We start from the raw sequence: 18528 nt of genomic DNA, 5'->3' as shown, positions 1-18528 counted from the left end.
ACAAACAGAGGTAGAACAACTAAATAAACCCATAACAAAAGAAGAGATTGAAAAGGTAATTAAAAAACTCTAAACAAAAAAAAAAAAAATGGTCATTGAAAACTTTAATTTTAAATAGTCTCTCCTGTTAGTTTCATATAATTTTCTCAAAAAATTTTTACTTATATAAGGAAATTATTTTTCTAGTTACTATTGCTGTGTAAAAGACCACCTCAAACTTAGTTTTATTTTGCTCAAAAGCCATTTCATTATGCTCACAAATTCTTTAGGTCAGAAATTAAGAAAGGGCACAGCAGGGATGGCATGTCTCTGCTTCACAGTGCCTGTGTCTTCAGCTGGGCTGAAATCATCTAATGAGTTCACTCATGTCTGGTGGGTAATGCTGGCTGCTGATTGGGACATCAGCTGGGGCTGTCAGCTGAACACCTACATCTAGCCTTTCCCTGGGGCTGCTTGGGCTTCCTCACAGCATGATGGCTGGGTTCCAGGAGTGAGTATCCCAAAAAAAACAGGCAAAAGCTATTTTGCTTTTTTATGACCCACCGTCAATTTAACACAGCATCACAAGTCTATTCTACATTTAAGGAGTTGGAACATAGACCCATCTCTTAATGGGAAGAATATTAGAGTCACGTAGTAAGAAGGCCATATAGAATAGAAGATTATGTTGCAGCCATTCTTGAAAAATATAGACTGCCCCAAAGACCTTTAACTATTTTCACTTTTGTTTAGAAAGAGCAAGAGCGTGATATGATCAGAACTGTTTGAGGAGGATTAGCCTTTCAGTCATGTACACTGAACTAGTGTAATGACAATAGGGAAAATAAAGAAGGTACAATTCAAGAAACATTGAGAAAAAAAGGATAGGCAAGAATAGGAAGTGATTATTTTAGGAGAGCAGGTATGGAAAGGATAAAAGAGGGAGAAAAGAATCAAAGATGACTTCCAAATGTTATCATGTACCTACTCTGATCCAAGAATTATGCTAGAAGAAATTCAAAGAGGGCTCAGATATGGTATCTGCCCTGAAGAGTAAGCAGTCTAATGGGGCGGGGGGCGGGGGGGTGGGCTGGTAGAGAAAATTTAGAGAGCAGATGAGCGCTGCTCTAGAAGTATGTGTAAGGTTCTGGGGCTGCTTAACCCTTCTGGTAAAGTGAAGAGCATGATGTGTGTAGGAATTAACACCATATACAAGAATTAACCCAAAACAGATCACAGACCTAAACATAAAAGCAAACCCTGGAAAACTTAAATGTTTGTTAAGGGTTCTACTGCCTATGTTCATGAATATTCATCTATAGTTTTATTTTCTTGTATTGCCTGTGTGGTTTTGGGACAAGAAAACGCTGGCCCCATAAAATGAGTTGGAAGTGGTCCCTCTTCTGTTTTCTGAAAGAAAAAATGTGTAAGATTGCTAAAATTATTTCATCTTTAAGTGTTTGTTAGAATTCATCAGTGAAGTCATCTGGACCTTTCTGGAAAGATTGTTTAATTACAAATTCAACATCTTTAATAGATATTGCAGTATTCTGATTTTCTATTCTTGTGTCAGTTTTGATAACTTGTGGTTGTCGAGGAATTTATCCATTTCTCCTGAGTTGTCAAATTTATTGGCATAAATTGTTCATATTTCCTTGTTACAATTTTAATATCTGTAGGATCTCTAGTGATGTCCCACCTTTCACTTTTGGTATTGAAAAATTGTGTTTTTTCTTAATCAGTCTAGCTAGAGGTTTTTCAATTTATTGAACTTTTCAAAGAAACATTTCATTAGTTTCCACTCTATTATTATTTCCCTCCTCGTTACCTTGGGTTTAGTTTTCTATTCTTTTCCTATTTTTTTAATTTGGAAACTTGAATCAGTGATTTTAAGTCAATCTTTTTTAAAGGATTTACAGTTTTGGTTCTTTCTAAACACTGCTTTAGGTGCATGTCACAAATTTTGATATCTTTGTTTTCATTATCATTCATTTAAATGATTTTTATTCATTTATGTGAATGATAATGACCCATGGGTTATTTAGAAGTGTATTGTTTGAGTTCCAAATATTTGAGGATATTCTAAAAATCATTTTTTTTCTAATTTAATTCCATTGTGGTCAGAATTTTTTTGTACAGTATATGTTCTATCTTGATGAATGTTCACTGTGACCTTGAAAAGCCATGAGTATTCTGATTGTTGGATAGAATGTTCTATAAATGTCACTTGATTGATAGTGTTTTTGAAGCCTTCTATATTCTTACTGATTTTTTTTTGTCAGGTACTAACAGAGCTGCTGAAATCTTCAACTATAGTTGTACATTTGCCTGTTTTCCTCCTGTCAGTTGTGTCCATTTTTGTTTCATATATTTCAAAACTTTCTTATTAGGTACACACACTTTTAGAATTATATGGCTTCTTGATGAATTGACCCTTTTCGTTAGTATTCCTTGTCTTGAAATGTACTTTTTTTAAATATTACTATAACTACTACCAATTTTTTTATTAGTATTAGCTTGTATATCTTTTTCAATTTTTTTATTTTTAACCTTTCTATGTCTTTATATTTAATCTGTATTTCTGATAGTGTATAGCTGGACTTTACTTTTTTATCCAATCTGATAATTTCTGACTTTTATTTGGGATGTTCAGACCATTTACATTTAATGTCATTATTGATAAAGCTTGGGGGTAGTGGAAAGGACCAAAATAGTAACATTAGGAAGGGAAAAAAAGAAATCTGTGCATAAACCCATTGATCCAGGAATTCCACTTAAAGGAATTTATCCTACAGATTTATTCATGCAAGGTTGTTCACCAGAGCACTATTTGTAATTCCAAAAGCTTGGAAACATCCTAAATGACCATAGTAAGTGACTGGTTACATAAATTATGATACACCCACACAGTGGACTACTATGTAGCTACAAAACAAAACAAGTTTTCTGTACTAGGATGAAATGCTCTCCCGGGTAAGTTACTAAATGAAATAAGCAACGTGCAGAATGGTATTTATGGTAAACTAGCATTATGGGGGGAAGAATGTGTAATTACCTGTGTCTGCTTAGAATATCTCTGGAAGAATATACAGGAAACCAATAAAGGAAAATGTATCTAGGGAAGGGAAAGCAGAGGCTTAGGGGACAGGGACTTTTCACTGTACTCTCTTATACCTTTTTAATTTTGTACCATAAATAGGTGTTATTAAGGTAATCTTTTTAATTACTTAAGAAGGGATCATTGTTGACTTTTGAGGGAGCAGTGTCAGTTGAGGTAGAAGCAAGTGATACTGCAAGAAAAGGTGTGAGTGAGTAGTAAGGAAGTAGAGACAGCTCGTTTTGTGTGCTTTCATCTCCAGGTGTTATATCATGAATTTGTCGGGCTGTAAACCATATTTAGAATTTTTGTAATTTATAATTAACATTTGATTAAAGAAAAGAGGGAAATAAAAATAAAATATTGATGGTGGGGGAAAATGGTTATTGAGAAGGCATTTTGTTAATTTCACTACAGGTATATTTGCCCTGTGTCTTACAAACAAAAAAGAGGTATGTGGGTTACATGTATGAAACACTGGAACAAAAGGACCCAGTTTTTGATGCAAAAGGAATAGAAACAGTTAGAAGAGATTCCTGCCCTGCTGTTTCTAAGGTAAGTTTCATCTAATTTGTCTTCATTTTCAGGAAATAAATATATAACTATCCTTAAACACCTTACCTTTTATCAAAACTGCTAAAAAGCAACACATTAACTTGGTAGGAGTTTTCCCGCCTATCAACAGAAATGACAATGTGATGTGTCATATGACAACACCAAAACGCTTGGGAGCCAGGATAAAGAAGAGAAATTAGCAACAGAGGAATTTCATAAGTAACATAATCCACCCCAGGTTAACTGATATTTTACTTGGGTTATCAAATAGAAATTAGGGAGATTTCTGAACGGTGGTATTATAACTTATCCAAATTTTTCAACCGTAGTAATTTTAACCATAGTATTTAGATTTCTTTTTCTTTATTCAGTCTCTGACTCCTTCCATAGCAAACCAAAAATAAGCGTTATAAATGGGAATAGTACTCAACACACTAAGTTTTATGAGAGCATTAAAAGCATAATGGATTGACTGTTGTTTTTATTATGATGTGAATTTTGGGTATTGTTCAGTACTAGTTTCTGCAGGAGATATCATCCAGTATATTCTTTCTCTGCATTCAGAATTACACCTAAGCAAAATTAACAAGCCTATTGTGTAAATGGGAGAAAGATGTGGCAGTCTGCTTCCGTAAACATTTACAGCTTGGAAACCCTATGGGGCAGCTCTCTTCTGTCGTATAGGGTTGCTATGAGTCGGAATCTACTCGATGGCAGTGGGTTTGTTGTTTTTTTTTTTTTTTTTAATGTAAATACGTATAGATTCCAGTATTCAGAATAAGATACAGAACTTCCACCTAGATCTAATTTAAATTCAATCCACTACAGAAATCCAGTGCATATTCCTAGCAGAATATTTTCAACATAAAAAACTCTGTCACCACTAGTATATATTTATCAACACTATAAAAAGGCAAAAAGACTGATTTCACTGCTCAGTGATACTTAAACTCTCTGTCCACCTGAATCTGGCTCTTTGTTTAGCAGTGTAAATAAAAAACAATGCACGGAATTATGTCTGGCCTTGTGTGCCTAGAGTGTTTTGGCTAGTTAAGAAAAACTTAAAGGTTTCATGTTGCTCATCACATGGCAAATGTTCATCTGCATACCATTCCAGTATGATTCTCCTCAAACTACATATTCTGTTTTTAGAAACAGCAAGCTGTATGAAATCTCCAAAATATTTTTCCATCTCCAGTAATTTTTATTATCCAACCATTGTAAGTAACAGATTATTTAGGTAGATCAACAGATCACCTCGTAGTGATATAATTGAAAGTATAACAACAATGATGAAACATACTAGAGAACATTTTGTCTTTATAGTAATAATCTTTTTTTTTTCTTTTTAAGATACTTGAGCGTTCTCTAAAGCTGCTATTTGAAACAAGAGATATAAGTCTAATTAAACAGTATGTTCAGCAACAATGTATGAAGCTTCTGGAAGGGAAGGCCAGCATACAAGATTTTATCTTTGCCAAGGAATACAGAGGAAGTTTCTCTTACAAGCCTGGAGCTTGTGTGCCAGCCCTTGAACTCACAAGGTAATGATGTCGACAACAGCACAAACCTCAGTACCTGCCAAGTATAGGCCTGAGGCTCTGCACAGGCTTGGAGTAAGTGAAAAGACACCTAGTTCACAGGAACAAACAATTGTTTCTTCACCTGCCTACATGAAGCCTCACTGAAGGGGAATGGATGACCTCCCATACTTTGTAAGCTCTGAAGAACAAGAAGGAACTCCTTCTGGGGAAACTGTTCAGTGAAATTGTGATATGATTCGGAGCTTGATTCACTTGTTTTTCCCACATCAAAATTACTAGGTAGTCCTTAGTTATTGGTCTACCAAAGTACTTAGATGGTATCTTTCTGGAGTCAGATAATCTAACCAGCTGAATTCCATCTTATCTTAAATTGTTAGATTTAGTTCTTAAGAGATGAAAAAACATTTAAAGCCAGTTGCTATCTGCCAACTCATATATTATTTTCCAGGTAGCAGTGATGTACAAAAGTAAGTTTCAGACTCTTACAGCAAATCCACTTGGTCTCAACTAAGTGAAGTATATAAAGTTCTCAAGGCAGTTGTAACTCTTAACTTGAAGGCACCCCCTTGTAGATTTCCCATTGTTTCATATTTGTTTAATTCTCATTTAATTTGCTGGAAAAATGCCTTGCATGATAGTCTTTGAATGTGTATTTTATTTTGGATTTAATAGGAAAATGCTTACTTATGACCGGCGCTCTGAGCCGAGAGTTGGGGAGCGAGTGCCATATGTCATCATTTATGGGACCCCAGGAGTACCACTCATCCAGCTCGTAAGGCGCCCAGTAGAAGTCTTGCAGGACCCGACTCTTAGACTGAATGCCACTTACTATATCACCAAGCAAATCCTTCCACCCTTGGCAAGAATCTTCTCACTTATTGGTATTGATGTCTTCAACTGGTATCATGAATTACCAAGGGTAAGCTTACTATATAGTACCTACGCTATACCAGAGAGCGATTTCATTTAAAATTCCCATATTTCATTTATGTGGTGTGAGAGGCAAAGCCGATACTCTGTTATCCTAAACTGGCCAAGATACCACACTCTCCTAGTTTCCTAAAAGAGAAACTTTTAAGTTTTCTACAGACACCTTCCCAGCTTCTGTCAGGTTGGCCAAATTATAGAACTATTAAAATAAATCCCAAGGTAAACACTAAACCACAAAACAACTTGGAATAAGCCAGCTAATAGAAAATAAATGAAGGAAAGCAAAAATACCTTCAAAACGTATGTTTTAAAATGTACAGGATGAAGTATGCAGACATAGTCTTAAAGAAATAATTTTAAAGTAGCATATTAAAGTAAAACATTCAATGTGAAATCTTAGCAAAGGGAGCTTAGCTTAGCTTTCTTAGTTGACTCATTAGAAGCCTGAAGGAACAGTATGTGATTCTGTAATAATCTGGGATACATTTTTCTAGAAGACTAGTAGTTTTTATCTTCTGGTTAGAATTCACTTCCTATCTGCTCATTCATTGCTGTTATCTCAGACTATGAAAGGCAGTGGTATTCAGAGAAACTGATAAAGGTTGATACTTAAATCATTCTACTTTCTCAATAGCACTTAATAGCCTAAAGGAAACGAGTAAACTAGAAAACTGAGGTTGAAGCTGTGCTTCAGAGACTTCATACTGGCTAGCATCTATAATGCTGTACCCTGGTGCTAAACCAGGAAGCTCACTTCTTTTATTATTGTTTTTATTTCATCACCAGCAAGAATGTTAAACCAATGGCATTCATAAGAGACTGACCTAAAAGCTTTTATGCAAAGTAATTTATAAGACTCCAGGAGAAATAATATGATAATGTTATTTCAATGTAAAAAGAGTACCAGAAGGCAAGTCTTCAAAACCAGTATTAACTTCAAATGCAGAGTTCTTAGGTGACATGTATCTAATTAAATTTGAAATGCTCCAGGTTTACTTTTGCTTAGATTTTTCCCCATATTGCTCAATAAGCAATCTATAAGTTACCTTTGTTGTTTTCAACCTTCCACTTACCTTATTTCCATGACCCAATTTGTGCAGCTTTAAACAGTATCCCCTCTCAATCTGAATTTCTCTCATTTCCTCTGCCCTATATGATCTCATACGTCTATGTATTTCAACCAAAAAGTTGACTGGTGGCAGAGGATCGTTAAATATCTAATGAGACTAAGATGAAAGCAAGGACTTTTTTCATCTCTAATTGCCCCAGTGTCTACAACAGTGTCTGCCACATAGTAGGTACTCAGTATTTGTTGGATGAATGAATGAAACAATGCCTCAGTGAACCTGTAATCAGCATGAGAATAGCAACTCGGCTGGCTGAGACTTATCTGAATGTTTCTATAGATCAAGAAAGCCACCAGCTCCTCTGGAAGTGAACCTGAAGGGCGGAAAGGCACTATTTCACAATATTTCACTACGTTACACTGTCCTGTGTGTGATGACCTGACTCAACGTGGCATCTGTTGTAAATGTCGGAGCCAGCCTCAGCATGTCGCAGTCATCCTCAACCAAGAAATTCGAGAGTTGGAACGCAAACAGGAGCAACTTGTAAAGGTACGACCTTGTTCAGTAGACTCAGAATTCCAAGCAGTATGATTCTTCAGAGAAATGCAGTAATCTCTTGAGGTGTAGTATGAAACATGAAACTGGTGTGAAAAGTGGAATGAGGGTTCTGAACTGATAAGCTTCTTAAAGTCTCAAAAATTCTGTAATTATTAAAAATAGCTTTATTTGTTTTATAATTTCTTCTGTTTGTTTTGATGGAATACTGTATCATGTTTATTAAAACCTAGAACTAGAATGCCTATCTGCCCAATTTTTTCTATAATAGTATTAGAAAAAGAAAGGTTTCAATTGTTCTATCTACAGTAGTCATTCTCACAAAAATCTGGTTGTCCTAGAGAATTTCTGGTAAACTTCTTAAGGTTCACAACTACAAGAGTGCAGATAGAACATTAATAGTTAACATGATTGAATATTTCTGTGTGCCAGAGACTGTTCTAGGCACTTTCACAGATTAGTAAACTGACATAGGAGGTTAAGTAATTTACTCCCTGTTACACTGCTAGTAAGTGGCATAGCTGAGATATAGACATAACACGCAGAGATGACTTTCCAAATGTGGAAATTCTAGCAGAAAAAAATAACAGAAATCTCTTGGAAGTAAGCCAGAAAATGACATCTAAAGAAAAATTGGCATAGCACATTTTTTAAAAACAAAGAAATATATTTCTTGAAGGAATAATTATATCTTATGCCATCATATTTTTAAGTTACATTTTTAACTTGTAGGCTAGAGAAGGACAATTTTGGGTTGGGGTTTGGTTTGGTTCATTTAGAAGAACAATATAAAGTTATTGAAGCATTTTGAAAAATTAACCGAATAATTGAGAGAGAGCATGATTTAGTGAAAAGTGAACCAAGCTGATAGTAAGGATACCAGGATTCTAGTGTAGACTTCTTAACATTGGGCAAGTCCCTTGACCTCAGTTTTGTCAAATAAAATGAAAAAGTTTGCAAGTCTTCCCCATTCAAGCACCTGCCTGCTACCTCTCTATCACCATTTCTTGTCCTTTTCGCGGTCAGACTCTACCCTCCATCCTTACCATACTGAACCTCTTATAGGTCCATGAAACCCAAACCAAACCCATTGCCGTAGAGTCGATTCTGACTCATAGCAACCCTATAGGACAGAGTAGAAGTGCTCCATAGGGTTTCCAAGGAGTGGTTGGTGGATTTGAACTGCTGACCTTTTGGTTAGCAGCAGAGCTCTTAACCACTGACCCACCAGGGCTCCATAGGTCCGTGAATGCACCTTAATCTCTCCCACCTCCTGGCGTTTAAATACTCTGTTCCCTCTGCCTGGAACACTTTCCTCTACCCCTGCAAATCATCTGAGAGGAATAAGCTTAAACCCCTAGACCAGATAAAACCTTCCCTACAGTGGGCTACCTGCCATAACCTCCTCTGCTTTACCGTTTTACTGTGATTACGTGTGTGTCTGTCTGCCCCATTAAATACCAAGTGGACTCAGTGAAGGCAAAGAAATTTCCCTTGTTGGCATCTAGAACGAAGAGTAAATGTGAGCTTTACCTCCAGAGCTCCGTTAAGGTCAGAGGCTGCATGTCGTCTCTTCCCTGGACCCTCCTGTCTTCTGCCCTTAGCTACAAACACTGTACTAGTTGGTGCCATTAATTTACCCAGAATGTTCTCAAAATTAGTTATTATTTCTTATAAAAATGCAATTTTAAAAGAAATGTTGTGTATAAGTAAGGATGGTTTATCATCTTTCAAGAAATATTTTTACCTTTAGTTTTTTTAAAAAAAGAAAGTGTAAGCCTCTAGTGCATTAAATAATCCATAGAAACTTTCATAAAGCAGAAATGATAGGAGATGTAATGCAAAAACAGAAACATACTAGTAACAGATTTATGACATCTCTCTTAGACCAAGACAGTTAAAGTGATCAGGATATAAGTAAGGTTACAGAAGATCTAAATAACATACTAAGGTAGACCTTATGCCTATATATCAATCTCTGTAACCTAATACTAGAGAATACACCTTCTTTTCAGGTATTCATAGAATGTTAAAAATTGACCATAAAATTTGTCTGTAAAGAAAACCTCAATAAATTTCAGAAAGAAATACTTTATCAATACAATGCCATAAAACTAGTGATTAATAACAAACTCAGAAAACAAAATGATCCTTTCACTTGAAGATTGTAGCACTCTCTATTAAATAAGAAGACCCTACCTCTCAGATGCTAGCAGATTGATAGCAGAGCTCAGAGAAAAATTCATCACCTGAACACTTTCAATAATCAACATGGAAGAATGAAAACAAATGAATTAAGCATCTGACTGAAATTTTTTTTTTAAATTAGAAAGTAAGCCAAAGGACAACAAAAAGAATCAATAAAGGTAAAAGCAGAGTTTTTCAAATGTCTGCCTCCTTATGAGCTAAAAAGTAAGTGTTCAGATTGTGGTATTTAAAGTTTTAAATGTAAGCCTGAATCCAGCTAAATGCTCGGGGTTTAAGTCACCAGTAAAGATCATGAAACTAACCATTGAGTTAAATTTAGTGAGGCAAGTAATTCCATCCTGGCATATTTATCAGACATGCAGAGAGGGTACTTAAGTATTTATCAGTTTGTCCTGGCACCTGAATGTAGCTATAGTACATAGAGCTGTAATAGAGAAATTCTATATTTGGGAATAGATTTGAGTCTCTTGGTAGAGATCTAACTAGTGAAAGTCTTCATAGTACAACAGTATGCTCAGACTTCATAGAACAGACTGAAGCACATGCTTCTCAACAGTTTGCTTGTCAGAATATCACAATATTGGATACAATAATCAGTGTACTCAGAAAAATGTGCCCTTCAATTGACTGGACAATACTGGGGCAAAGGACAGAAACGCACTCCGCCAGACATTTCTAAAACAGCAGCTCTTTGATAATACAGGTCAGAGAATTCACTAAAGCACATTTGATTTCTCTCTGAAAAGAGAAGCTAGAGTAGTTGCGCTGCTTGGTATCCCTTTTTTAAATCACTTGGATACACTGTTCAAGGGAAAAATCAGCCTGTATTTTCTTGACCCTTGGGGTCCTCAGTAGTATCCTTTTTAATTTTTTGATGTTTTTCATGTTTTGTAATCTTTTTTAATTGTATGTGTAACTTAAGACTTTTCAACTATTGTTTAAAAGCTGATAATTGTGTAAGACATTATAATGCTCTCCTCTTTTTAAAAATTACCTTGTATTATTTTCCTTTAGATCAGGTCTCATACATCAGAATCACCCGGGAGCCTTAAGAAGTGCATATTCTTTAATGTTACGTAAATTTGCCCTCACTTTGAAAAGATTGAACCAACCCCTACTCAGTCACAATCACCTTCACTTGCTACGCATGCAGCTTTTAAATAATTGAAAAGGCTTTGAGCCTTTTCTTGCACTAAAACCCAAAACAAAAACCAAACCCATTGCCGTCAAGTCGATTCCGACTCATAGCGACCCTATAGGACAGAGTAGAACTGCTCCATAGAGTTTCCAAGGAGCGCCTAGTGGATTCAAACTGCCAACCTTTTGGTTAGCAGCTGTAGCTCTTAACCATTATGCCACCAGGGTTTCCTCTTGCCCTAAAGTAAGGCTATATAAGAACCATATGCACTTGTTCCAACTTACCTACCAATTCGACATAAAGGCACAGTTAGGAACAGATGTCATTCATAACCCAGGGACTGTCTGTACTACTTTCAAATTCACATCATTTGATTTTTTCATACTGCATTTTCTCTTCTGAAATAAGAAAATAGTTTTTTTTTGTGATTAGCACATAAAAAGATAAACCTAAGTAATTTGAAAAAAATAGTGTTTATGTATAAGAGACATTCTTTGGTAACTAGGTAGCTTATTATGTGGATTTTAATATAATAAGATTCTACTGTAAATGAAAGTTGATCTCGGGTGAAATGAATCACTAGGTAATTTTGTACACTCTGTTTTGTGAAATAATGTCCTTTAGAAATGTCTCAACATAGGGCAGGGTAGGCTAGACTTCTAAGAGATGAAAATTAATGAAACTTTTGCAATGTGTTATGTGTCATATGTCTGCCAGTAATCTGTACTGAGGTCAGAAAGGAGGGATTATATACTAAATAGACAACCGATAAGTGGTAACTTTTGTGAAGGGTAAGACAGTACACAATACTGGGGAAGCCAGCACAACTTGTACAAGGAAAGGTCATAGAAGCTCCATAGACACTTCCAAACTCCCTGAGGAACTGAATTGCTAGGTGGACAGCTGTGGGGACCATGGTCTCAAGGAACATCTAGCTCAGTTGGCATAACACAGTTTATAAAGACAATGTTCTACATTCTACCTCGGTGAGTAAGCGTCTGGGGTCTTAAAAGCCTGTGAGCAGCCATCTAAGATACTCCACTGGTCTCACCCCTTCGGGAGCAAGGGAGAATGAAGAAAACAAGTTACAAGGAAAAGATTAGTCCAAAGGACTAATGAACCACAACTGCCACGGCCTCGCCAGACCGAGTCCAGCACAACTAGATGGTGCCCGGCTACCACCACTGACTGCTCTGACTGGGATCACAACAGAGGGTCCCGTAGAACAGAATTCTAACTCACAAAAAAAGACCAGACTTACTGGCCTGACAGAGACCGGAGAAACCCCGAGAGTATGGCCCCCCGACACCGTTTTAGCCCAGTAATGAAGTCACTCCCAAGGTTCACTGTTCAGCCAAAGATTAGACAGCCCCATAAAACAAAATGAGACTAATGGGCACAACAGTCCAGGGACAAGGACTAGAAGGCAAGAGGGGACAGGAAAGCTGGTAATAGGGAACCCAAGATGGAGAAGGGACAGTGTTGACATGTCGTGGGGTTGTTAACCAATGCCATAAAACAATATGTGTACTATTTAATGAGAAACTATTTGTTCTGTAAACCTTCATCTAAAGTACAATAAAAATAATAAAAATATAGTACAATATAATAAAAAAGGAAGGATTACAAAAGTTTGTTTACACATATACATAGAAATTTTTCTTATTGTTTTATTTTTTTCTCATACTTTCAGATATGCAAGAACTGTACAGGTTGCTTTGATCGACATATCCCGTGTGTTTCTCTGAACTGCCCTGTACTTTTCAAACTCTCTCGAGTAAATAGAGAATTATCCAAGGCACCGTATCTCCGGCAATTACTAGACCAGTTTTAAACTGTCAGTGTCACAGAATTCCGGGTGCTATTTTTTTCAGTGTTCAGCACTAAACTATTGTGCATGGTGCTTTTTCAACTTTCATCGAGTCAAGGATGTTCATTATCTGTCTATTCTCTGAAGACTATGAAGACTTTTATGCTAACAGAATTAAAAATTGTACGTGTTGATCTCTGAGTAGCTCGCTTCTTACGATGTACAAATTTCTCATTCTTTCACCTTTTTAACATTGTTTTATAATGCAGGTGTTGAATTTGCTCCAGTATGTGTGCCATCTTATAAATCCATTTGAGTAGCTCATGTTTACTTCCCTATGGAAGGAGCACTGAAAACCTCTTAAAGAAAAACATTCGTGTGTTTCCTTGAACTGTCTGTATCAAGACGTGTTACTTAGAGATAGCCATTCACTTTATAATTTTGACTGCGAAATATTTTGTAAATACACTTTTTTACTTTTCAAACAACTGAGTAAAATAATGTGCAATGAATTTTATACAGATGATTTTCAAGTTGTTTGGTATATTTCCTCTAGGTTTTGCTTGACTCGAAGTAGATTTGTTATTTTGATCAAACTGTGCAAACAATAGTACCATGTGTAGCATTTTGAAACATTATTTTCTAAAACCGCTGTCTTGCTTTAGCTATCAATGGGGCATTGTGAGGAACTGTGCAAAGACATTTTTGTTACAAACTTGTGGGCCTGTTGCAATACTTTAAAAATAAAAAATTTTATTCCATTTTTGCTTGTTTTGTATAGACATTTCTATTGCTTCTAAATATGCTTAAAATATTTTCTTTCATTATGTACTGTACAGTTAATCTTATTTGCCATCATCTTGAACACAAATTGTGTATTTAGAATATTTGTATAACTATAAAATGAAAAAGGAATTATGTGGTCAGTGCATTGTTTTCTAAACTGGAAATCATTTTGTTTTAAAAGTTAATAATGGAAACCATATTAAAATTGAATAAAGTATGAAATAAGGCAGTATGGTTTTATCTTGCTATAAATGGTATTATCTGCTTTATTGGCTTTATATTATTATTTGCTTTATAAGCCAATGTTGGTTGCATCTTACCTTATCCTTTCCTGAGTTTCAATTAGTTAAATTGTAATAATGGCATGGCAGAGGCATCTGACCTCCTCTAACTTCACAAGGGGGAAGTAGAATCAAGATCAACAGCCCAAAGCTGATTCCTATGAGGTAGAGGTCAGACATACCTCCTCTCCCCAGCCTTGTTTTTTTTTTTTTAAAAACCAATTCTTACATATTCTGTCCCTCCCACAGCACACTCAACTTCTCTGCTGAGTTTGATAATTTGTTGCAGTGGCCACACAGAACTCACAGACAATACTCACACTTATGGGGTTTATTAGGGAAGATAACAGGTTACAGTTCAGGTTCAGAAACACTCAGGATACAGTTCTTCCATCCGCCTCTTTTCAGCAGTGTCCCCAGGCAGTCTCTCCCTGGCCTCTCTGCCTGGCCTTTTCCCTGCTTGGGCAACTGTTACAAAGCTCTTTTAGCTCTGCCGAAGTGCCCAGAGGCACCCCATTCTGTCAGTAAGCCTCGGCCAGGAGGCACTCAACTCTAGCTCCATGGGTTAGCAAACCTAGGTCCACAAAATGCCCAGAGCACCCTATTCTGCTAGCAAGCCTCCTGCCTGAAGGCACTCAGGTTTCTCACTCCATGGGCCAGGAGGCTCACCACGTCATTTCCTGCCTCTGCTGCTGCCGCTTCTCTGCCACCTCTTCTTGCCGTCTTTGATGTTACAGCTCTCCCTCCCCCTCCCCCTCCCCCTCTCTCCTGGTTCCAGGAGCTTCTAAGTGCAAGGATCCCAGATCCAAAGGATGAGCTCCACTCCTGGCTCTTCTTTCTTGATGGTGGTGAGATTTATCTCCTCCCACCTCTGGGATGGCTCATTTTAAGCCCAGCGGGATGGCAAAACTGACCAATCCTTTTATTACGGTTCCATATACCTAATTTGCGTAGTCATACTCACTCAATCATTGTGCGTGAGTCACAAAGACTATGGCTAAAAAGGCCATATTAAGTAACTCACTGTACCGCAGGCTACCCCTTGGCTCTTCTAGCCATTGACCTTTTCATATTTGAAGGATTAACTTCCCCCTCCCAATAACTTTACCAGTATAAAACAGTCATTAATAGCCCCTTCAGTAGGGCAGAGTCCTCAGGATGAGATTACTCAGGTACCAGCCACTCAGGTCTGCTACAGGTGCCCATCTGATCTGGTCAGGTTCTGCAAAGAGTCAGCTTCCGCTTTCTGGCCTCTGACAAAAGTTAGAGACGATTATTCCCTTGCTCTGAGCCTCATGAGATGTCAGCATGGCAAAACCTTTAAGGGGCTTTAGGTTCAGCCACTACAGCCCAACAGTGGCTCCTCCTTAGTCCACTCTTTCACAGTTACTGCTGTACAATTAGTTTTTGCAGTCACAACCCTGTTAACAATCAACACTCAAGGACTGAATCATGTAATCCTGTCAGCATCTTACCCCACCCTCTTCCCCAGACCCATCAGGAAGAGGAATCTACTCAGTGGGGATCCTCCCTTACCCCCTTATAAACACACCCATGAAAGTGTGTAAGCCAGCCACTTCATGCCTTTATCTAGCTCCATTTTAGATAGCCAATTTTTAAATTGCCCATCCCTATCAAACCAGTACTCTGAGGAGACAAGCATGTTCCTTGGCCTTGAAGAATCTTCTGTTCTGTTTGGAACTTTGAGCATCTGCATCCATAAGCAAAGTCCAGTCCAAAGCAAGCCATCAAACTGCAGCAGTGTACACCAGCTCAGGGTGTCAACCATCTTTCTCTCATCCAGTTGGTTTCTGGTCAGCTCATCCGTAGCCATCCAGGCTAGGTCACAGTGGGTACCAGCTGTAGGCTCAGGAGTTCGCGCACAGCTCCCAGCACTTCAGACCAGCCAGCCCCTTCTCTTTATCATCCCTAGCCCCATGGGCTAGGTCAATGGTCACCACCCATAAGCTCAGGAGTCCACACAACACCCTGCGCTTCTGACCAGCCAGCCCTTTCTCTCTCAACCCCAGCCTAGGTCAGCGGATGCCAGTGGTATATGTCCAAAATCAGCACATCTCTTCATTGCTGTACTTCCCCCACTTCCACTCATTAAGTGGACCAAGGTGGCCACCACAGGCAAGTATACTAGGCTGTCTATTCACCAGCTCCTTTAACTTCCAGTCCTGGAATGGGGTTCCTTCTGATGGGCACTGATTTTTCCTGCCTCGGTGCACCCAAAGGCAAACTGCTTGATTGCTGGAAATTGAAAAAACAGAACAGTCTTTTTTTTTCCTTCATGTCCTTCCTTCAAATGCAAATCTTCTGTTCTCTCAGCAGTGTTTGGGTAGGTCTGCATGTCTTTTCAAATGCAAAATTCCTGGCTGGGGCACAAGTTTTCCACCTAAGGCCCTGATACTCTCCAGGGCTATTGCATTCATACCAGCAGCCTGTGTTTCTTTTCAGGTAAATTCTAGTTCCCCTTTTAGCATACCAACTAAGTATTGGCTGAAGGCAGAGTTACATGCTGTCTGTTATCTATAATACCCAATATTCATTTCTATCATACATTTAGGTCTGCTTTACAACACTAGGTAGGCGAAACACTCAGTATCCACAGTACATTCAAATAAACACATAATCGTTTTTAAAAACATTTTAAGTTTCAGCTGTTCCACCCCTTGACTATCTTTCCATTCATATGCATATGGTCTCAGACCCCTGGCTGGGTGGAACCAGTAGACCATGGCCCCTTATCTATCGTCTTGCTTATCTGGCCTGGCTTTTACCCTAGGCCACTCCAGATGAGGCTTTTCTTCCCTCAGCTGCAGCATAGCTTTCAGCCATTACGGGTAACAACAATCAAAGTAACAATCTACGAAAAGTTTCACTTCCCAAGCTCCTTTTTTCTTTCTCTTACAAAGTCCCATGCTTCCATGAGTCTGGAGCCATTGCAACAAATCCTGTTTCTGATGCCAGCTGTAATAATGGTGTGGCAGAGGTGTCTGATCTAACATCATAAGGAAGGAGAATCAAGACAAGGCTGATTCCTTTGAAGCGGAGTTCAGACATACCTGCTTTCCCTAGCCCTTTTTTACCAGTTCTGACACATTCTGTCCCTCCCACAGCACACTCAACTTCTCTGCTGAGTTCAATAATTTCTTGCAGTGGCCACACAGAACTCACAGACAATACTCACACGGGGTTTATTAGGGAAGTAACAGATTACAATTCAGGTTCAGAAATGCTCAGGTTACAGTTCTTTGATTCAGATAGCCTCTTCTCAGTGTTTCCGCAGGCAGGTCTCTCCCTGGCCCTGGCCCCTTGGCCTCTATGCCTGGCCTCTGCCTTGCTTGAGCAAGCATTACAAAACTCTTTTTGCTCTGCCGGTAAGAGGCATCCCACTCCACCAGTAAGCTTCAGCCCAAAGGCCACTCAGCTCTAGCTCCAGGGTCAGCAAACCTACTCCACCAAGTGCCCAGAGGCACCTTACTCTGCCAGCAAGCCTCCTGACTGAAGACATTCAGCTTTCTTGCTGAATGGAAAGCCCTCTGCGCCGTCTCCTCCTGCCAGTCTCCTGCCTCTGCTGCCGCCATTTCTTCTGCCACTGCTTCTCGCTTTCTTTGGCATTACAGCCCTCTCTCTCAGTCTCCTGGTTCCAGATCCTGAGTCCAAACGACATGCTCCACTCCTGGCTCTTCTTTCTTGGTGGTGGTAGTGAGATCCTCTCCTACCGCCCCTGGGATGGTGCATTTTAAGCCTGCGTGATGGCAAAACTGACTAATCCCTTCGTAAAAAACCAAAAACCAAACTCAATGCCATCAAGTCAATTCCAACTCATAGCAATCCCTTTGTTAGGGTTCCATATGCTTTATTTGCATTTAAAAAACAAAAACCCATTGCCATCAAGTGGATTCTGACTCACAGTGACCCTATGGGGCAGAGTAGAACTGCCCCAATGGGGTTTCCAAGGAGCAGCTGGTGGATTCGAACTGCTCATCTTTTGGTTAGCAGCCCAGTGCTTAACCACTGTGCCATAGTCCCACTCAGTTATTGTGTGTGAGTCACAAAGACTACGGTTAAAAGGGCCATATTAACTAATTCATTGCACTGCATAAATTTAACTCATTTTTATATCCTGGTTGATGTTGCGATTCCTCTACCAAAGCTTCAAGATGTAAAAAAATAAAAAAATAAAAAAGCAGTAAAAATAGTCTAGGAAAAATTTAGCACTTTTCCTTCTAGAGAATTCTAAGAATGTACTTATTAGCAGATCTTTGGTGTTCATTTTCTTTTAGATATAATTAATCTCGAGGCCAGGGCTTCCAAGGTAGTGTTGTTGTTAGGTGTCATGTTAGGTATCTGACTCATAGCGACCCTATGCACAACAGAGAGAAACGCTGCCTGGTCCTGTGCCATCCTCAAAATCACTGCTGTGTTTGAGCCCATCGTTGCAGCCACTGTGTCAGTCCATATTCCTTGAGGGTCCTCCTCTTTTTTACTTACCCTCTACTTTACCATGCATGATGTCCTCCTCCAGGAACAGGTCCCACCTGATAACACATCCAAAGTATGTGAGAC

General features: G+C 38.4%; 1 protein-coding gene across 8 annotated transcripts in view; it reads left to right on the top strand.

Annotated features, from left to right (window-relative positions):
- REV3L (REV3 like, DNA directed polymerase zeta catalytic subunit) overlaps nucleotides 1-14138 on the top strand; it is a 197236-nt gene extending 183098 nt beyond the window's left edge. For 5 of the 8 annotated variants that reach the window (XM_023727674.1, XM_004372470.3, XM_023727676.1 and 2 more), the window contains 5 exons: nucleotides 3494-3631; nucleotides 4985-5175; nucleotides 5848-6094; nucleotides 7512-7721; nucleotides 12767-14138. In XM_023727674.1, the coding sequence (XP_023583442.1) occupies nucleotides 3494-3631; nucleotides 4985-5175; nucleotides 5848-6094; nucleotides 7512-7721; nucleotides 12767-12907 (927 nt within the window). In that variant the 3' untranslated portion in view covers nucleotides 12908-14138. Of the gene's footprint in view, nucleotides 1-3493; nucleotides 3632-4984; nucleotides 5176-5847; nucleotides 7722-12766 lie in introns of those variants that run through there. The other 3 variants (XR_002823319.1, XR_002823318.1, XM_023727677.1) reach the window with 3 other exon arrangements.
- The last annotated feature ends 4390 nt before the right edge of the window (nucleotides 14139-18528 follow it).

Source organism: Trichechus manatus, unplaced genomic scaffold (genome assembly GCF_000243295.1).
Source record: "Trichechus manatus latirostris isolate Lorelei unplaced genomic scaffold, TriManLat1.0 scaffold00017, whole genome shotgun sequence".
NCBI lineage: Eukaryota > Metazoa > Chordata > Mammalia > Sirenia > Trichechidae > Trichechus > Trichechus manatus.
Note: the sequence above shows the minus strand (reverse complement) of the source record. Positions and strands in the feature narration are given on the sequence as shown.